This window comes from Pristiophorus japonicus, chromosome 17 (genome assembly GCF_044704955.1).
Source record: "Pristiophorus japonicus isolate sPriJap1 chromosome 17, sPriJap1.hap1, whole genome shotgun sequence".
Classification (NCBI taxonomy): Eukaryota; Metazoa; Chordata; class Chondrichthyes; family Pristiophoridae; genus Pristiophorus; species Pristiophorus japonicus.
In genome coordinates, this window is record NC_091993.1 from 107,040,036 (window position 1) to 107,062,230 (window position 22,195).

The 22,195-nt window shown below is 44.9% G+C and overlaps 1 protein-coding gene across 4 annotated transcripts in view; it reads left to right on the plus strand.

Moving 5' to 3' along the window:
- The first annotated feature begins 2,012 nt into the window (after positions 1-2,012).
- Positions 2,013-22,195, plus strand: part of LOC139227885 (complement decay-accelerating factor, GPI-anchored-like) — a 48,173-nt gene continuing 27,990 nt past the window's right edge. For 2 of the 4 annotated variants that reach the window (XM_070858994.1, XM_070858995.1), the window contains exons 1-2: positions 2,013-2,114; positions 12,247-12,438. In XM_070858994.1, coding sequence (XP_070715095.1) covers positions 2,048-2,114; positions 12,247-12,438 — 259 coding nt within the window. In that variant the 5' untranslated portion in view covers positions 2,013-2,047. Of the gene's footprint in view, positions 2,115-12,246; positions 12,439-18,946; positions 19,198-22,195 lie in introns of those variants that run through there. The other 2 variants (XM_070858997.1, XM_070858996.1) reach the window with 2 other exon arrangements.

Below are 22,195 nucleotides of genomic sequence, written 5' to 3' on the forward strand. Positions count from 1 at the left end.
CTCCTGTGAAGTGCTTTGGGATGTTTCACCACGTATAAATACAAGTCATTGTTGTTATTAGAAATGTCATTATTTGATGCCACACTGAGGCCCTGAGTGCTCTTCAAGTGGAAGTAGAAGATTCGAGGGCACTTTTTGGATAAAGTGCATGGAGTTCGTCCTGTCCTGGGCAGCATTTATCCCTTTACCAACACCACCAGAATAGATTAACTGGCCATTCATTTTATTCCAAAAGCAAAATACTGCAGATGCTGGAAACTGAAATAAAAACAGAAAATGCTGGAAATCTCAGCGGGTCAGGCAGCATCTGTGGAGAGAAAAACAGAGTTAACATTTTGGGTTGATGACCCTTCATCAGAACTATCGAATGTTCGAAAAGAACATATTCTTAAGAAGTACTGGGAGGGGAAGAAAGAACAAAAGGGAAGGTCTTTGATAGGGTGGAAGGCAGGAGAGATTAGAGAGACAAAACGGGATGATGGATCGAATTGAAATGGTAATGACAGAAGTTAAGTTAGAAAAAAGTTAATCATTTTATTGCTGTTTGTGGAACCATTACTGTATGCAAATTGACTCTTGTGCTCACACTACTCATTGGGCTATCAGGGAAACAATGCAGAGATAATTCTAAGACTAACTAGCATAAGGTACGATAAAGTAAAAGGCATAAAAAATGTATGAATGTAACTAAACTGTTACCTCAAACTTAATAAATCATTATTAGTTCTATAATAACATGTCAGGAATTGATGGTATTGTCATCTTTTTTTAGAACTCCCAAAAGGCTGTGGATGCTGGATCAATTGAAATTTTCAAGATTGTGATCGATATATTTTGTAGGGTATCAAGCGATAAGGAGCAAAGGCAGGTAAATGGAATTGAGGTGCAGGCCAGCCATGATTTAACTCAATGGTGGAACAATGACGGGCTGAATGGCCTACTCCTGTTCCTATGTTCACAGAGGTATAATCAGACAAAAATGAATGTCGAGCCAAAGAAGGAGATATTAGGACAAATGACCAAAAGCTTGGTCAAAGAGGTGGGTTTTAACAAGGGCCCTAAAGGTGTAGAGAGAGGTGGAAAGGTAGATCAGCCATGATCTTATTGAATGGTGGAGCAGGCTCGAGGGGCCGAACGGCCTTTTCCTGCTCCTAATTCTTATGTTCTTAAGGCGAGGGGGTTTAGGGAGGGAAAGAAAGGATTCATAACATTGTCAAAAGCTGAAGAGTGCATTATATTAAAAGAGGTACAAGTGCTTAGATTTTAACATACATACTTCCCGGTAACTTATAAGTCAAACAATAACACACTGAAGATTCAGCTGAGGCAAACCATAGCCTGAGCAACTTTAGGCGGGTTTAGAGTCTGTTAACCAGAGATGGTTTCCATCAGCATGACACTCATTAGCAGCATACCCATCAAAACCTTTAAGATTATACGAGTTTATCAAGGAATGGTTTACGTGCTCTGATACAGAGCATCATGTTGCATTACTTGGCACTGTACAGCCCATGCTATTATTAGAAAAACGATTCCAGGACAAGGATTACACGCTAGAGCAAGTGTAAACCTTGACACTCCTGCAGTAATACAGGGCAGTCTAGGCTAATTAACAAAAAGGAGAGCATGCAGATGTATGGGTCTAGTTTACACTCAGGCCTAAAGCTACTGTGACAATGCTAACAGACCCATTTCCATACGGCATGAAAGGAATGTGATACGTCCGGGATTTAAAGGTTTTCCATTTAGTTTGGGGATTCGAGCAGTACTGCAAATTAAGGAAATATTTATTTGGCGTCGCTTTTTATCGGGGTGTAAGTGATAGATGATACTTTTCATGCGATATCTGCACAAAGCGGGCATATGTTCGGCAGAGATAATTTTAATCAGTACATATATGGGGTTGGACGGGAAGGTCAGATGATGCCTTTTACCATCTGCACTTTGCGTTCTGGGTGGCTGTGCATGCGCTGTCACGGTGCCCTCCAATTAGCTGGGGGAGGGGTTGTGCCTGTTCAATGCCCATTCGGTCCGGGAGCTGCTGGAAATGGCAGAGACACTGGTCCTCGCTCTCCTGGCCATCTGCATGGCCGGCTTGGCCCGGGTCACGGCGGGTAAGCAGCGCTCCTGGGGGCTTTGCTCTTTATCGCGGCTTCAGGCGTGTTACTCGACAAGAGGTGGAGCAGTTTGGCAGCACCATTTGTTAATTGCTTTAAAATAAAATCTGAGGTTTTAAGTTGTATCCCACCATCTCACAGGTCCTCTGTTGAGAGGGTGGATCGGATATCACACAGGGCTTTATAGATTTCTATGCAGGTGTAACTGCGGCTATTCGGCTATGGAAGGAATTGCTCCTTGATTGAGCGAGGACTGTCAGGGCAAGTTAAAGCCCATTGGACAATATTGTGGGCCGTTGTGCAGAGCGCTTTTGCCCGATTATATCTGCATAACTTCACCAGGCATTGCGTTATCATCCTGACCTGTCACCTCAGGTACACTTCAGCACTGCAGAGTGCAAATCTGGACAGATCCTCAGATTCGCACGCCACGACCATGCAGTAGTCCGATGTACGCTTATTTGTACTTGGCTCAATGAGGGAATACTCTTAGATCAGCTCATCTCTATTCGAAAGACGGTCGAATTCTGCATGGTTTTATTCACTCGAGTCTTTGTTTGACACATGTGAATATTACTACCTCTACTGGTGAAGACTTGTGATAGCAGCTTATTATTTCGATCGCCTGATGTAAGCATGAAGAATCCGAAAGGGTCGCTGTTTCTCGTGGTTCTCCTCAGTAGGACGGTGCCTATATTTAGAATTGAAAGGACAGAGAGCAGGGGTGGTTTTGCGGCGCCACATTGCGGAGCCTCGCTAGCCAGGAGTGTGGATGGGATACAGGACTGCACAGCACTGGAGGGCTGATTCTGCAGCCTATGTTCCCGCTTAGCGAGCCTCCATCTCTTCTATAGATAATCTTACGTTCAAAATCTCATGGTTTTTATATTCTTACGATTGCATTTCAACTTTGAAGGCCATCATTCGAAAGAATTGAAGGGTGCAATAGAAACATAGTAAAATAATGATAACTTGTATTTATATAGCGCCTTTAACGTAGTAAAACGTCCCAGGCGCATCACAGCAATGTTACAAGACAAAACTGATACATTTGACACCGAGCCACATAAGAAGAAATTATGGTAGGTGACCAAAAGCTTGTTTAAAGAGGTAGGTTTTAAGGAGCGTTTTAAAGGAGGAAAGAGAGGTAGAGAGGTTTAGGGAGGGAGTTCCAGAGCTTAGGGCCCAAACAGCAGAAGGCATGGCCACCGATGGTTGAGCAGCTATAAGGGATGTTCAAGAGGCCAGAATTTGAGGAGCGCAGACATCTCGTGGGGTTGTGAGGCTGAAAAAGATTACAGATATAGGAAGGTACAAGGCCATGGTGTAACTTGTAAACAAGAGTGAGAATTTTGAAATCGAGGCGCTTTTTAACCGGAAGCCAAGTCCTGGACGCTTCGTACGGCCTAGACAATCATGAATACAGGAGGTGTCTCCAGCTTCAACTACTCGAGCTCCACGTTTCGGAGCAAGAGCGGCAGCTGGAGTCACTACGGTGCATCCGCGAGGCTGAGAGCTATGTGGATAGCACGTTTCATAGAAACATATAAAATAGGTGCAGGAGTAGGCCATTCAGCCCTTCGAGCCTGCATCACCATGCAATATGATCATGGCTGATCATTCACCTGAGTACCCCTTTCCTGCTTTTTCTCCATACCCCTTGATCCATTTAGCCATGAGGGCCACATCTAACTCCCTTTTGAATATATCTAACGAACTGGCCCCAACAACTTTCTGTGGAAGAGAATTCCACATGCCCACAACTCTGAGTGAAGAAGTTTCTCCTCATCTCGGTCCTAAATGGCTTACCCCTTATCCTTAGACTGTGATCCCTGGTTCTGGACTTCCCCAACATCGGGAACATTCTTCCTGCATCTAACCTGTCCAATCCCGTCAGAATTTTATGTGTTTCTATGAGATCCCTCTCATTTTTCTAAATTCCATTGAATACAAGCCTAGTCGATCCAGTCTTTCTTCATATGTCAGTCCTGTCATCCCGGGAATCCATCTGGTGAACCTTCGCTGCACTCCCTCAATAACAAGAATGTCCTTCCTCAGATTAGGAGACCAAAACTCTACACAATATTCAAGGTGTGGCCTTGCCAAGGCCTTGTACAACAGTAGTAAGACCTCCCTGCTCCTATACTCAAATCCTCTCGCTATGAAGGCCAACATGCCATTTGCCTTCTTCACCGCCTGCTGCACCTGTATGCCAATCTTCAATGACTGATGTACCATGACACCCAGGGGTCTCGTTGCACCTTCCCTTTTACCAATCTGTCACCATTCAGATAATATTCAGCCATCCTGCTTTTACCACCAAAGTGGATAACCTCACATTTATCCACATTATACCGCATCTGCCATGTAATTACCCACTCACCTAACCTGTCCAAGTCACCCTGCAGCCTCTTAGCATCCTCCTCACAGCTCACACTGCCACCCAGCTTAGTGACATCTGCAAACTTGGAGATATTACATTCAATTCCTTCGTCTAAACCATTAATGTATATTGTAAATAGCTGGAGTCCCTGCACTGAACCTTGCGGTACCCCACTAGTCACTGCCTGCCATTCTGAAAAGGACCCATTTATTCCGACTCTCTGGTTTCTGTCTGCCAACCAGTTCTCTATCCATGTCAGTACATTACCCCCAATACCATGTACTTTAATTTTGCACACTAATCTCTTATGTGGGACCTTGTCAAAAGCCTTTTGAAAGTCTAAATACACCAAATCCACTGGCTCCCCCTTGTCCACTCTAAGAGCTACATCCTCAAAAAATTCCAGAAGATTTGTCAGGCATGATTTCCCTTTCATAAATCCATGCTGACTTGAACCGATCCTGTCACTGCTTTCCAAATGCGCTGCTATTACATCGTTAATAATTGATTCCAACATTTTCCCCACCACCGATATCAAGCTGACCAGTCTATAATTCTCTGTTTTCTCTCTTCCTCCTTTTTTTTAAATGTGGGGTTATATTAGCTACCCTCCAGTCCATAGGAGCTGATCCAGAGTCTATAGAATGTTGGAAAATCACCACCAATGCATCCACTATTTCTAGGGCCACTTCCTTAAGTACTCTGAGATGCCAATTATCAGGCCCTGGTGATTTATCGGCCTTCAATCCCATCAATTTCCTGAACATAATTTGCTGACTAATAAGGATTTCCTTCAGTTCCTCCTTCTCGCTAGACCCTTGTTCCCCTAGTATTTCCAGAAGGTTATGTGTGTCTTCCTTAGTGAAGACAGAACCAAAGTATTTGTTCAATTGGCCTGCCATTTCTTTGTTCCCTATTATGACTTCACCTGATTCTGACTGTAAGGGACCTACATTTGTCTTCACTAATATTTTTCTCTTCATATATCTGTGGAAGCTTTTGCAGTCAGTTTTTATGTTCCCTGCAAGCTTACTCTCATATTCTATTTCCCCCCCTCCTAATTAAACCCTTTGTCCTCCTCTGCTGAATTCTATATTTCTCCCAGTCCTCAAATTTTCTGCTTTGGCCAATTTTTATGCTTCTTGCTTGGATTTAACACTATTCCTAATTTCAGAAGGTGGTCACCCCGCAGCTTAAAAGCATGCAGGTAGAGGGGAAGTAGGTGAACACAAGATGGAGGAAGAATGCTAGGCAGGTAGTGCAGGAGACCCCTGTGAGTCCATCTCGCTTTCCAACTGATATTCTTTTCTGAGCACTGGTGAGGGCGATGGTGCCTCTGGGGAGTGCAGCCAGAGCCAAGTCCAAGACACCATGGGTTGCCCAGCTGCACAGGGGGGAGGGAAAAAGAATAAAATAGTGGTAGGGGATTCAATAGTTAGGGGTTTATACAGGCATGTCTGCGGCCATAGACATGACTGCAGGATGGTATGGTGCCTCCAGAGTCAAGGATGTCACAGAGCGGATGCAGGGCATTCTGGCGGGGGGGTGGTGAAGAGGGTGAACAGCTAGAGGTTGTGGTCCATATCAGGACCAATGACATAGGTAGAAAGAGAGATGAGGTCCTGCAGGCAGAATTTAGGGTAGGACCTCAATGGTAGTAATCTCCGGGTTACTACCGGTGCCACGTGCTCATGATTACAAAATATAAGGAGAGTGATGATGAACGCGTAGCTGGAGAGTTGGTGTAGGAGGGAGGGCTTTAAATTCCTAAGGCATTGGGACCGCTTCTGGGGCAAATGGGACCTGTACAAACCGGATGGGATACACCTCAATAACGCCGGGACCAATATCCTCGCGGGGAGTTTTGTTACTGCTGTTGGGGAGAGTTTAAGCTAGCTTGGCAGGGGGATGGGAACCTGAGAACAAATTCAATAGGGAAGTAAATAAAGCTGAAATTTGAAAGCAAGAATGCAGAAAGTGAATATGTAAGACAGAGGAAACAAGGGTTAGTAAAAAGTAATCAAGGAGGTCTTCCTGTGCTAAATGGTGTATACTTCGTTGCAAGGTGTATAGTGAATAAGGTAGCTAAGCAGAGAGCACAGATAGACACTTGGGAGTATGACAGTATAGCCATTACAGAAACATGGCTGAGAGAGGGGCAGGTTTGGCAGATCAATATTCCTGGTTACAGGATTTTTAGACAGGACAGAGAGGAGGGTAAAAACGTGGGGGGGTCACTGTATTGATTAAATAAACTATTACACCTGTGAGGAGGGATGTTATAGAAACATAGAAACATAGAAAATAGGTGCAGGAGTAGGCCATTCGGCCCTTCGAGCCTGCACCACCATTCAATAAGATCATGGCTGATCATTCACCTCAGCACCCCTTTCTTGCTTTCTCTCCATACCCCTTGATCCCTTGAGCAGGCTCAGGGCCATATCGAACGAAATGGCATCAACAACTCTCTGCGGTAGAGAATTCCACAGGTTAACAACTCTCTGAGTGAAGAAGTTTCTCCTCATCTCGGTCCTAAATGGCTTACCGCTTATCCTAGACTGTGATCCCTGGTTCTGGACTTCCCCAACATCGGAAACATTCTTCCTGCATCTAACCTGTCCAGTCCTGTCAGAATTTTATATGTTTTTATGAGATCCCCTCTCATTCTTCTAAACTCTAGTGAATACAGGCCCAGTCGATCCAGTCTCTCCTCATATGTCAGTCCTGCCATCCTGGGAATCAGTCTGGTGAACCTTCGCTGCACTCCCTCAATAGCAAGAACGTCCTTCCTCAGATTAGGAGACCAAAACTGAACACAATATTCCAGATGAGGCCTCACCAAAGCACTGCATAACTGCAGTAACACCTCCCTGCTCCTATACTCGAATCCCCTAGCTATGAAGGCCAACATGTCATTTGCCTTCTTCATCGCTGTACCTGCATGCCAACTTTCAATGACTGATGTACCATGACATCCAGGTCTCGTTGCACCTCCCCTTTTCCTAATCTGCCGCCATTCAGATAATATTCTGCCTTCATGTTTTTGCCACCAAAGTTGATAACCTCACATTTATCCACATTATACTGCATCTGCCATGCATTTGCCCACTCACCTAACCTATCCAAGTCACCCTGGAGCCTCGTAGCTTCCTCCTCACAGCTCACACTGCCACCCAGGTTAGTGTCATCCGGTTTATCCCGACTCTCTGCTCCTGTCTGCCAACCAATTCTCTATCCACATCAAGACATTACCCCCAATACTATGTGCTTTAATTTTGCACACCAATCTTTTAGTGTCAAACTTGGAGATATTACACTCAATTCCTTCATCTAAATCATTGATGTATATTGTAAATAGCTGGGGTCCCAGCACTGAGCCCTGCGGCACCCCACTAGTCACTGTTTGCCAACCGGAAAATGACCCATTTATCCCAACTCTCTGTTTTCTGTTAGTTAGCCAATCCTCTATCCATGCTAATATATTACCCCCAACACCATGAGCTTTTATCTTGTGCAGTAACCTCTTATGTGGCACCTTATCGAATGCCTTCTGGAAATCCAAATACACCACATGCACTGGTTTCCCCTTATCCACCCTGCTCGTTACATGCTCAAAGAACTCCAGCAAATTTGTCAAACATGATTTCCCTTTCATAAAACCATAACCTCTTGTTGGCTGGTGCAGATATGATGGTAAGTACTGCAGGGAATCGTATACGGCCAGAGTAATCTCCTGGATTAGTTTTGATCGCCTGGATGGATTGGAGAGGAATTTTCCAAGATTATTTTCCCCGATTGGCCTGGGTTTTTATCTTTTTTTCCTCTCCCAGGAGAGCACATGGCTCCGGTTGGGGTGGAGTGTAGAATGTTTGGTGCAAGCGGTGTCGCAGTTGTGTGGGGCAGACTAGTTGGGCTGGGTGCTCTTTACCTATCCACCATTATTCATTGTCCATAGGTTTATATGTAACCTTCAGGGCTGCTGACCGAGGTCCGTGTGGCTCTTTGTTGCCTGTGCGGACACGATGGGCCGAAATGGCCTCCTTCTGCACTGTGGATTTCTATGTTTCTATGTTTCTATGAAGTATCGTAATTGTAGGGGCGGACTGGTTGGGCCAGTTTCTCTTTACCTGTCTGCCATTGTTCATTGTTAATAGATTTATATGTATCCTTCAAGGCTGCTGACTGAGGGCCGTGTGGCTCTTTGTCGACCAGCGAGGACACGATAGACCGAAATGACCTCCTTCTGCACTTTAAATTTCTATGTTTCTGTGACACCTAGATTGCGAACAGTCTTGTTCACTCTCAGATTGATGCTCAGGAGAGGGATGGAGTCAGTGGTTAGGGAACGCAGTTTGTGGCAGAGACCAAAGATAATGGCTTCGGTCTTCCCAATATTTAATTAGAGAAAATTTCTGCTCATCCAGTACTGGATGTCGGACAAGCAGTCTGACAATTTAGATACCAAGCAGGGGTCGAGAGAAATGGTGGAGAGATAGAGCTGGCTGTTGTCAGCGTACATGTGGAAACTGACTTGGTGTTTTCGCATGATATCGCCAAGGGGCAGCATATAGATGAGAAATAAGAGGGGGCCAATGACAGATCCTTGGGGGACACCAGAGGTAATGATGCAGGAAGGGAAGAGAAGCCAATGCAGGAGATTTTCTGACTACGATTAGATAGGTAAGAATAGAACCAGGTGAGTGTAGTCCCACCTATCTGGATGTTGGAGAAGCATTGGAGAAGGATGGCGTGGTCCACTGTGTCAAAGTCTGCCGACAACTCCAATGCTTCTCCAACATCCAGATAGGCGGGACTACACTCACCTGGTTCTATTCTTATCTATCTAATCATAGTTAGAAAATCTCCCGCAATGGCTTCTCTTCCCGTTCCTGCATCCCGATAATGTTCTACCTTTGTCACGGTCACAAAGGATGTCATTTGAGGCTCTGATGAGAGCTGCTTCGGTACTGTGTCAGGGGCGAAAACCATCATGGTAAGATGGTCACGGATTTGGGAGGCGACAACACGTTCAAGTACTTTGGAAAGGAAAGGGAGGTTGGAGATGAGGTGATAGCTCGCAAGCAAAGTGGGGTCAAGGGTTGCTTTTATTGATGAGAGGGATGATGACAGCAGATTTAAAGGAGAGGGGAACAGTACCTGAGGAGGGAGAACTGTTAACAATGTTGGCTAACATGGGAGCCAGGAAAGGAAGTTGGGTGGTCAGCAGTTTAGTGGGAATAGGGTCAAGGGAGCAGGAAGTGGGTCTCATGGACAAGATGAGTTTGGAGAGATCAAGAGGGGAGATCAAAGAGAAACTAGAGAAAGATATGAGTTGAAGGCTAGGACAGGGGGGAGCCTCAGATGAAGTTTGGCTGTGTGGGCTAGGTGATAGAAGGGAACTTGCAGAGGCAGCTGATTGGATGATCTCAGTCTTTGAGACAAAGATGTCCATGAGCTCCTCAGACTTGTTGGACATGAGTGTGGTGGGACAGGGGAGAGGGGTTTAAGGAGACGGTTAGCAGTAGAGAATCATAGCTGGGTGTTATTTTTGCAATCCAGAATGATCCTGGAATAGTGAGCAGTTTTTGTAGACAAGAGTAGAACCTGATAATGTTTTATGTGTTCGAGCCAGATCTGGCGGTAAATGGCTAAACCAGTTGTCCGCCACATCCATTCAGCCATGAACTCATTGAATGGCGGTGCAGGCTCAAAGGGCCGAATGGCCTATTCCTGCACCTATTTTCTATGTTTCTATGTTTCTAAGTCTGCGTCCCTTGGACTTGAGGGAGCAAAGATGAGGGCTGCACTGGGGGAATGACCAGCGTGGGAGAGAGTAATCCTTTTAATAGAGACTAGGGCATCAAAGGTGGTGGTGAGGTTGCGGTTGAGCAGATCGGTGGTTGCCATTGTTAAAAGAGGGCCAAAGGTTGGACATTTTGAGTTGATAAGCACATTGTAAGAGAGTTTGGAGAGAGTTTCTTCCAGGGGCGGATGCAGAAGGAAGTAGGTTTGGATCGGGGAAGGGGGACGTGGGTCGAGAGCGATACAAGGAAATGGTCTGAGATGGCTTTATCTTTATTTGATATGGTTGGAATAGTAAGGCCACGAGAGATTGCAAGGTCAAGGGGGTGGCCGTGAATATGGGTTGAGGAATTTACATGGAGGGAAAGATTAAAGGAGAAGGGGATGGGAACTTTGCCATTGGACTAAGAGAGTGACTCAAGGTGCAATACAAAACAATTTGAAACAAAGTAGGGAAGAAGTATTTCTCCAAAATACTGAACTATGATCAATAATCCATAACTCCAAAGAATTCTTAGTAAATCCTGCAAAATCCTGCAAATCCATTGGCAGGATAATCGTACCAATGTCCGTGTTCTCTCTCAGGCCAACATCCCCAGCATCGAAGCATTGACTACGCTCAATCAGCTCCGATGGGCGGGACATGTAGTTTGCATGCCCGATACAAGACTCCCGAAACGGCACTCTACTCTACTCTACATCACAGCAAGCGAGTCCCAGGAGGGCAGAGGAAACACTTCAAGGACACCCTCAAAGTCTCCTTGAAAAAATGTAGCATCCCCACCGACTCTTGGGAATCCCTGGCCCAAGACCGCTCAAAGTGGAGAAGAAGCATTCGGGAAGGTGCCGAACACTTTGAGTCTCTTTGTTGGGAGCACGCGGAAGTCAAGTACAAACAGCCCACCCAACCATCCCTCCAACCACCACCTACCCCACCTGTGACAGATCCCGCATTGGACTCATCAGTCACCTTAGAACTCATGCTAGTGTGGAAGCAAGTCATCCTCGACTCCGAGCGACTGCCCAAGAAAAAGAAGTAAATTGATTCCTGGGATTGCAAGTCCTAGAACTTAGAGATCAATAGGAGCAGTCAGTGCCACCTTGTACATGAGGAGGAACAGTAGGCCATAAGGCCCCTCCAGCCTGCGCCGCCTTTCAATAAGATCATGACGATCCCTCAGCTCCATTTTCACGGCCTATCCCTTGATTCCCTTGGTGTCCAAAAATCTATCGATCTCTGTCTTGAATATACTCAATGACTGAGCATCCACAGCCCTCTGGGATAGAGAATTCAAAGACTCACAACCCTCTAAGTGAAGAAATGTCTCCTCATTTCTAAATGACCGACCCCTTAACCTGAGACTATGGCCCCAAGTTCTAGACTCTCCAGCCACGGTAAACGGCATCTCAGCATCTACCCTGTTAAGCCTTCTAAGAATTTTATACATTTCAGTGAGATCACCTAAACTCCAGAAAATATAGACCCATTCTACTCAATCTCTCCTCATAGGATAGCCCTCTCATCTCAGGAATCTAATCTAGTGGACTTTGTGGATCACAGGCAAATATATCCTTCTTTAGGTAAGGAGACAAAACTGTACACTGTACTCCAGGTGTGGTCTCACCAGGGCCCTATATAATAGCAGCAAGACTTTCGTACTCTTATACTCCAACCCCGTTGCAATAAAGGCCAACATACTTTGTGCCTTCCTAATTGCTTGCTGTACCTGCATGTTAACTTTCAAATGGACCAGTGGATTTGAAATGGTTGAGCAAATCCTAAAAATATACAAAATCAACCTCCTAAAGTTAGCAGTAAGGATTGCTCAACCCTTATTTGAATGAAGGGAGAGAGTTAGTTTAGGCATGAACTTAATGCAATTGGAAGGAAGATTGTTAGAGGAATTTCAAACTATGAACTTAAAATTTATGTTTTTTTTCCAGGTGACTGTCTAAAACCTCCACGTTTAGAATATGGATCACCAACCAGTGAATTTATTTCTTTGACTTCATTTCCTGTGGGTGCTGAGGTTATTTACAACTGTTACCTAGGTTACCTGTTCCAGGAAGGAAGTTCAACATTTGTTACCTGTCAGGACGATTCAACTTGGACACCATTACAGGCCACTTGTGAACGTAAGTGATCAGGGTAATTCTATTCTTTCCTCCTCATATTCTTTCCTGAAGGAAACGACTTGGCTGGAATGAGGTTCCACAGATGCAAGCAACGTTCCAGCTTTTCACCCTAATGACTGTTCTTACGTGCAAACCTGAACAATAAATGATGGTAAACAATTCAATTGTGATAGCATCACACTGAGTTATGATTATTTTATCACCCAGCGATAACAGTTTACTCACTCACTCACTCACTCACTCACTCACTCACTCACTCACTCACCCACCCACCCTGGGGATGTTAAGACTTGCTGGGTTGTTGAGTTTCAGTTTGAAAATAAGATTCTTATATAAGAACGTAAGAATTAGGAGCAGGATAGGCCATACTTCTGTCTAATGTCTTTTGTTTACAGAATGTAACAAGTTCCAATAATAGAGAAACAAACATGATAACAATGGAAATTGTGTGTAACATTTCCATAGGGAATGGGATATATACTTGAAAAGAAAAAAGAAAGACTTGCATTTATATAGCGCCTTTCATGACCACCGGACATCTCAAAGCACTTTACAGCCAATGAAATATTTTTGGAGTGTAGTCACTGTTGTAATGTGAGAAATGCGGCAGCCAATTTGCGTACAGCAAGCTCCCACAAACAGCAATGTGATAATGACCAGATAATCTGAATAGGGACGTTGATTGAGGGATAAATATTGGCCAGGATACCTGGGATAATTCCCCTGCTCTTCTTCGAATTAGTGCCGTGGGATTTTTTTATATTCACTTGAGAGGGCAGACGGAGCCAAAAGGAAAGATTTGCAGGGCTATGGGGAAAATGCAGGGGAGTGGGACCAATCAAACAGCAGTTTCAGAGAGCTAGCACAGTGGCCCGACTGGCCTCCTTCTGTGCTCTATGATTCTATGATTCCACTGAATATAAATGCTGACTGTTACATTTCTGGCAGATCAATTTTTGGATGTCTTTATCCACTATTTAATATCAGTGAGCATGGGTTGCTACCTTTAATCACCAAGATGAATATTAATGTTCTTAGCTAATATAGACTCCTCCTCCTCCTCATCTTCTTCCTTCTCTCCCTCCTCTCTCCTTCCCTTCCATCCCCCTTTGCAAACCAACCAGATCCCAATCCAGGTGTGTGATCCACTTTTGCTTTATTGCAGCTACAGTTATTATTGGAATCTCTTGCATTCACTTGCTGATCAAGGTTGAGTAGATTTCACAATTAGGATATAGGCGAGGTTAATCACTAACTTCCCAGGATTGGTTAGACTCTTAAATCCAAGGATCAGGACATGGCTGTCTTAAGAAATCTTGTATCTCAAACTATTAGATAACTTCAGCCCGCTGTGTTTTTTTTCTTAAAATGGAGCCCGATTTTAAAAAGTTGGATATCGTCCACCCTGACAAAGTAAAGTTTCAATGTCCCTCAAATATAATGGACCGGGTTCTTAACCAATCATGTAATTGATTCAAAGCTCTGTCCATCAGTTTTGAGGGACAAAGGTTCAACCAATGAAGTTTGACAGAGTGCCTATATCATTTAAAATATATATATATGTATATTATATATAGTCATCATTAAAGCCATTGGCATCAGCCCCCACTTGCTGCCTTTCCTGGCCTTCACATATTTCTAGAGATAATTATTTTTAGTTTGGCCACTGTTCCAAATGGGGAGTGTCATCATATTTTGTAATCATACGAAAGTCTTTGGGGCTAAAATTGCCCCTCGCCCCAACTGGGGGCAGTAACCTTGCGCGGCCAGGATTTTTATCGCCTGACCCAGAAGCACCGCCCCGACATGAAATTGGGCACGTGCACCCCTCAAAGGAGATGGAGCGCTGTCTCACTGGGCCACTGGGCCACCAGGGAGCTGAACGACCGGACCAGCAGCCAGTCACCCATAATGGAGTGCCGTGCTGTGTGTTGGCAGCCTGGCCGTTGCTAGGTCCGCCATTGTTCGGCCAAGGCAAGAGTCGGCCGACAAATTCAAATGGTGGCCTGAAGTGCCCCGGCGGCAGATCTCCTCCAGCTTCGCGCTCCGTGGGACAATTTCCCCCACGCGGCGCAAAGGGGTCGGCGTGGGGCGGTGAGGAGTCGGCGCACACGGCGATGACGTCATCGCTGGATGTGCGCCGGCCTGGGGTGTTAATTGCAGAGCCCGGTGCTGCCGGGACAGCGTCCCCCAAACCCCCGTGGCATTTTCCCAGGAGACGCTATCACCCCCCTCGCCCGGGCTATAAAAAGGGCCAATTTTCGCCCTTTTATAATTTTAAATTCTACAGATGTTTTTTTCTTGCTGGTCAGCTTAAATTGGGTTCATTGTAAATAAATCCATATCCCATCCATGTGGTTGGAATTGCCCTGAGCGTCATTATGTTACATTTTGTTAGGGGGAGTGACAGTAGCTTTCAATCCAGATATTTATGAGAACTGACTTACATAGAAACATAGAAACAAAGAAACTAGGTGCAGGAGTAGGCCATTCGGCCCTTCGAGCCTGCACCATCATTCAATAAGATCATGACTGATCATTCACCTCAGTATCCCTTTCCTGCTTTCTCTCCATACTCCTTGATCCCTTTAGCTGTAAGGGCCATATCTAACTCCCTATTGAATATAGCAAATGAACTGGCATCAATAACTCTCTGCGGTAGAGAATTCCACAGGTTCACAATTCTCTGAGTAAAGAAGTTTCTCCTCAGCTCGGTCCTAAATGGCTTACCCATTATCCTTAGTCTGTGACCCTTGGTTCTGGACTTCCCCAACATCGGGAACATGCTTCCTGCATCTAACCTGTCCAGTCCCATCAGAATTTTATATGTTTCTATGAGATCCCCTCTCATCATTCTAAACTCCAGTGAATACAGGCCCAGACGATCCAGTCTCACCTCACTTGTCAGTCCTGCCATCCCGGGAATCAGTCTGGTGAACCTTTGCTGCACTCCCTCAATAGCAAGAATGTCCTTCCTCAGATTAGGAGACTAAAACTGAACACAATATTCCAGATGAGGCCTCACCAAGGCCCTAGACAACTGCAGTAAGACCTCCCTGCTCTTCTACTCAAATCCCCTAGCTATGAAGGCCAACATGCCATTTGCCTTCTTCACCACCTGCTGTACCTGCATACCAACTCTCAATGACTGATGTACCATGACACCCAGATCTCGTTGCACCTCCCCTTTTCCTAATCTGCCGTCATTCAGATAATATTCTGCCTTCATACTTTTGCCACCAAAGTGGATAACATCACATTTATCCACATTATACTGCATCTGCCATGCATTTGCCCACTCCCCTAACCTGTCCAAGTCACCCTGTAGCCTCTTAGCATCCTCCTCACAGCTCACACCACCACCCAGCTTAGTGTCACCCGCAGACTTGGAGATATTACACTCAATTCCTTCATCTAAATCATTGATGTATATTGTAAATAGCTGGGTTCCCAGCACTGAGCTCTGCAGCACCCCACTAGTCACTGCCTGACATTCTGAAAAGGACCCGTTTATCCCGACTCTCTGCTTCCTGTCTGCCAACCAGTTCTCTATCCACGTCAATACGTTACCCCCAATACCATGTGATTTAATTTTGCACACCAATCTCTTGTGTGGAACCTTGTCAAAAGCCTTTTGAAAGTCCAAATACACCATATCCACTGGTTCTCCCTTGTCCACTCTACTAGTTAAATCCTCAAAAAATTCCAGAAGATTTGTCAAGCATGATTTCCCTTTCATAAATCCATGCTGACTTGGACCGATCCTGTCACTGCTTTCCAAATGCGCTGCTATTTCATCTTTAATAATTGATTCCAACATTTTCCCCACTACCGATGTCAGGCTATAGTTCCCCATTTTCTCTCTCCCTCCTTTTTTAAAAAGTGGTGTTACATTAGCTACCCTCCAGTCCATAGGAACTGATCCAGAGTCGATAGACTGTTGGAAAATGATCACCAATGCATCCACTATTTCTAGGGCCACTTCCTTAAGTACTCTTAGACCTAGAGTCGTACAGCACTGAAGGAGAACATTCGGCCTATCATGCCTGTTCTGGCTCTCTGAAAGAGAGGCATTACCATCGCCAAATCCTCCACCATCAACATCCTGGGGGTCACCATTGACCAGAAACTTAATTGGACCAGCCACATAAATACTGTGGCCACAAGAGCAGGCTAGAGGCTGGGTATTCTGCGGCGAGTGTCTCAACTCCTGACTCCCAAAGCCTTTCCACCATCTACAAGGCACAAGTCAGGAGTGTGATGGAATACTCTCCACTTGCCTGGATGAGTGAAGCTCCAACAACACTCAAAAAACTCGACACCGTCCAGGACAAAACAGCCCGCTTGATTGGCACCCCATGCACCACCTTAAACATTCACTCACTCCACCACCTGTGTGCCGTGGTTGCAGTGTGTATCATCTACAAGATGCACTGCAGCAACTCATCAAGGCTTCTTCGGCAACACCTTTCAAATCCACAACCTCTACCATCAAAAAGGTCAAGGCCAGCAGGCGCATGGGAACACTGTTACCTGTAAGTTTCCCTCCAAGTTACACACTATCCTGACTTGGAAATATATTGCCATTCCTTCATCGTTGCTGGGTCAAAATCCTGGAAGTCCCTCCTTAATAGCACTGTGGCAGTACCTTCACCACAAGGACTGCAGTGGTTCAAGAAGTTGGCTCACCAACATCTTCTCAAGGACAATTAGGAATGGGCAATAAATGCTGGCCTTGCCAGCGACGCTCACATCACAAGAATAAATTTTTAAAAAGAGCTACTAATTAGTTCCACTTCCCTGCTCTGTCCCCATAACATTGCAATTTTTTTCCTTTTTAAGTATATATCCAATTCCCTTTTGAAAGTTACCATTGAATCTGCTTCCACTATCCTTTCAGGCAGTGCATTCCAGATCATAACAACTAAAAAAATAAAGAAACAATTTGATAGGGTAGATAGGAACTGTTTCCTCAGATCGGAGAGTCCAGAACAAATGGGCATCACCTTAAAATTAGAGCTAGTCGGTTCAGGGGGGATGTCACAATCTGGAATCTGGAATTCTCTCCCCTCAAAATCTGTTGAGGCTCTAGGCCAATTGAAAATGCCAAAACAGAGACTGATGAATTTTTGTTAGGCATGGGTATTAAGACTTTCGGAACCAAGGCAGGTAGATGGAGTTAAGATGCAGATCAGCCATGATCTAATTGAATAGTAGAACAGGCTTGAGGGGTTGCATGGCCTACTCCTGTTCCCATGCCCCCTGGATTTTTGGGCAATCATGTTAAATCTGTGTCCTCAGTTACCAACCCTCCTGCAAGTGGAAATAGTTTCTCCCTATCAACTCTGATTTGTCCCTTTTAAGCTTTGCTTATTGGAAAAAGGCCGGCACGGTGTCCCTCTGAGGCCCAACACTTTACTGGGGAAAGGTAATTGATCCTGGAGGCGATTGATTATTTTCCCAAAGATGGCTGCTTGCTCCATTGGGTGCAGAAAATTCAAAGAGAAAAATGTTCTTCGGCGCTTTGCTGGACCTCCTTTCTGTCGTCAGATTGGCACGGCACTGCTCCGACATTCCAGCCGGTGGTTCGGGGAAGGTGTTACTGATGCACCTTGCAGGCACAATGCACTTGCCCAGGCCATGCCAATAACGGTGTCCCCTGGATTTGGGACAGAATCTCTGGCTTGGGGCGAGGGCAGACATTGGTTTCACTCCACCACACCCCCAGGAAGTTCGGGATCACAGAGTCTAACTTTCCATTTGATGAATCAGGAAGGTGCTCATACACTAATGTTTTCATTCCAACCTTGTGTAACTGCTTACTTTGTTCGGTCAAATGGTCAGTTAAGTCAAAATGGGTTCTGCGACTAAATGACGAGTGAATCCATCACTTTTTAGGTGGACATTGCTGACATTGCTGACAGTCCAGTGTGTCGTACCTGGAGCTACCCGTGTGTTTAAGGTTCTTTATGACTGGCAGCTATATTTGAATCTTTTTTTTCCCTAGTCAAACTTCAAAGGGCACCAGTGAGCATATAATAGCGAGCAGACTTCCAATTCTGAAGCCATTAAAAAAAGACTCTGGAGGAAGAGAGAATAACTCTGGAGTAAAAGTTATTGTTAATGTAATATTTACTAATTAATGAATATTAATGTCTGTTTCTTATTTTCTAAATTCAAGTAAGCATAGATATGTCTTGTAAACTACTGCAATCTGCTAGATCACTTAATTGTTACTGTTTATCTGTTACTTTTAATAAACTTCTTCCGTAGTTTATAGCCTCAGCCATGGTCAAATGATCTGAGAAGTGATGAAAGGGCTTGGGTACTGTCCAATATGCTAAATTTAGCAAGCAGTATTTATGTTGCACTCCAGGCAATGCAAGATTACCATATATTGTGCACATAACATAATTGCAGTTCATAGGGAGCGAGGGCTCGCTTCCAGGACTGTTCTCTGGTGCTGAGTGCAAGATAAATATGTGAATATAGGCTAAAAATGGAACAGTATTGACTGTGCATGTGTGGTGGCTATTTACTGCCCTTGGTTTATGTGGCTGTAAATTCTTCTAGTAGTTGCTTCTTTGCTTTCTATCTCTGTGAGGAACAGTTTGGGTTAGGCCGCTCTACGATATCCTCACACGATTCATGGAGGGAGTGCCAAAGGAGTGAGCTACTTCATCAAATAATGTCAGATTGGAGACTGCAGATTAGAGCTGGGTCTACGTGGAGATTTCAGATGAAGGCATTCGAAAAGAGGTACTCATAATGCCTGCTATTTTTTTAAGGCAAAGCAATTTAATGCTCTTTCTCTGTCATTCCTCCCCCTACGGGTTAAGGCGTACCAATGCTATGGAGCGTGCTTTAGCCTCAACTCATCTGCACTATGACCAGAAATGTGTGTTAACACGATGAAAATGTTCTAAGTACCCAGCACACATAATTGTCAATTTGATGTCTATAAATATACAGAAAGAAAAAAAATCTTCAATTTAAAAAGTAAGCTGCCCTGGCTCTGCTACAGAGTTGTAGGAGTCCCAGGTGGGCAGAGGAAACGCTTCAAGGACACTCTCAAAGCCTCCTTGAAAAAGTGCACCATCCCCACTGACACCTGGAAATCCCTGGCCCAAGACCGCTCAAAATGGAGGAGAAGCATCTGGGAAGGCGCCGAACGCTTCAAGTCACTTCGCCGGGAGCACGCGGGGGCCAAGTACAAACAGCGGAAGGAGTGTACGACAACCTAAGCACCCCACCCACCTGTCCCCCCAGCCACCATCTGCCCCACCTGTGACAGAGACTGTAGGTCCTGCATTGGTCTCATCAGTCACCTAAGAACTCATATTAGTGAGGAAGCAAGTCATCCTTGACCCCGAGGGACTGCGTAAGAAGCTAGGAGTTGTATTGCCTGGGCACTTTCCAAGCAGAGTTCTAGGGCTGCCGCGGTAGATGGAATCAGAAATCAAAGCAGCATGCTAGACCGCACCTACAAAATATCTTATAAATGCAAGTTGTTGTTGTGCTCATCACATTTTCCCAGATTTTTTCTCCCTAAATTGGTCTGGGTTTTTATCTGGTTTTTGTCTCTCCCAGGAGATCACATGGCTCCGGTTGGGGTGGAGTGTAGAATGTTTTAGTATAAGGGGTGTCGCAGTTGTGATGAGGCGGATTGGTTGGGCTGGGTGCTCTTTGCCTTTCCGTCATTGTTCATAGGTTTATATGTAACCTTTAGGGCTGCTGACCAAGGGCCGTGTGGCTCTTTGTCGGCCGACGTGGACACGATGGGTCGAAATGGCCTCCTTTTGCACTGTAAATTTCTGTGTTTCTATGTTTCTATCTCCAAAGGGCTTGCAATATCCTTCTCACATAGAAGTGTCAGATATGGAAAGTGTCCATGGGCCCAAAATCCTGATTCAGCGGCATAACTAAAGCAAGACATCAGTGTGGTGCAGAGCGCAGGAGTCGCAAAACTACCACTGACCAATTACTGAGCACCAGAAAGCAGTATCAACAACAAAGCTGCAGGAAACTAAATAACAATGAAGATAAGGCAACAACAGGTTCCCCTGCTCTGTTGGAATTTGCTTTAGCAATGTTTTGCTACAGAAGCCTATCCCATGGGCCTGGAGCTTTTTTTAATTACAAATAGATTATAACTGGCTTTGCTGCTTGTTATTTGTTTAAAATCAGCTGTGATCATGCATCCGCCACAGACAGGCAATTGGGGCAAATTTTGTTGCGAACTGTTATTTTGAATGAAAAACAAGATTTTCCAAAATAATTATTTTTTGTGCTGCATCATTTGTCACTTCAGCCTTTCTTTTTCATCAAAAATCAGCATATTTGCGCAGGTACTACCCTTAACCTGGAGATCCAGGCGTGTGTCATCCTGTAATTTTCTTGAGAGCTGCTGGGGCCAATTTTAGTATCTGGTAGGCTTCATCTATAAAAAGAAAGAAAAGAAAGACTTGCATTTATATAGCGCCTTTCACAACCACTGGACATCCCAAAGTGCTTTACAGCCAATGAAGTACTGTTGGAGTGTAGTCACTGTTGTAATGTGGAAAACGCAATAGCCAATTTGCGCACAGCAAGCTCCCACAAATAGCAATGCGATAATGAGGAAATTGGTCAATTTTGGGGGGCAGAAATGGTCAATTTTGGGGGGGTCAGAATTTTTCTCGGTTTTCTACTGCAAATGGGACAAATGACACCACAAAATCATGCCACCTAATTTGGGTCTGCAACAATTTATGGTCAGCTTTGGCCAGGTGTTGGAAGCTCCTATATAAAGTAGGCATTGTGATATTTAATGGGGAGTTAGGAGGGGCACCGCTTGGCTCTTGTGTGGTGCAAATGTTGCTTACCACATACCTCAGCCCAAGCCTATATTTAGGTGTGGACTGCTTCATTATCTGAAGAATTGAAAATAGAGCTGAACACTGTGCAATCATCTGCGAACAGCCCCACTTCTGACCTTACAATGGAGGGAAGATCATTGATGAAGCATCTGAAAATAGTTGGGCCTCGGACAGTGCCCTGAAGAACTCCTGTAGCGATATACTGGGACTGAGATGATTGACCTCCAACACCCACAACCATCTTCCTTGTGCCAGGTATGACTCCAGCCAGTGGAGACTTTCCCCCCTTGATCCCTATTGAGGGGGTCCAGCATCTTTGAGGATGGGGATGTTCATGGAGCCTCCGCCTCCTGTTAGTTACTTAAACATCCACCACCGTTCGCCACTAGAAGTGGCAGAGCTTTGACCTGATTCATTGGTTGTGGGATCACTTGGCTCTGTCTATAGCCTGCTGCTTCTGCTGTTTAGCATGCATGTAGTCTTGTGTTGCAGTTTCATTTTTAGGCATATCATTTTTAGGTGTGCCTGGTGCTTGTTGTGGCATGCTTTTCTATACATCTCATTCAACCAGGTTGGTCATCTGACTTGATGGTGATGGAGGAGTGATGGATATGTTGGGCCATGAGGTTAGAGATTGTTGTGCAATACAATTATATTATTGCTGACTCACAGTGCCTCATGGATGCCCAGTTTTGAGCTGTTAGACCTGTGCTTGATCTATCCCACTTCGAATGGTGGTAGAGCCACATGGCACGATGGAGGGTGTCCTCAGTCAAGATAGGACTTGGTCTCCACAAGGGTTGTGCAATGGTCACTACCTAACAATACTCTCATGGAACAATCCAATTAGTCCCATTCCCCTGCTTTTTCCCCATAGCCCTACAAATTTTTCATTTTCA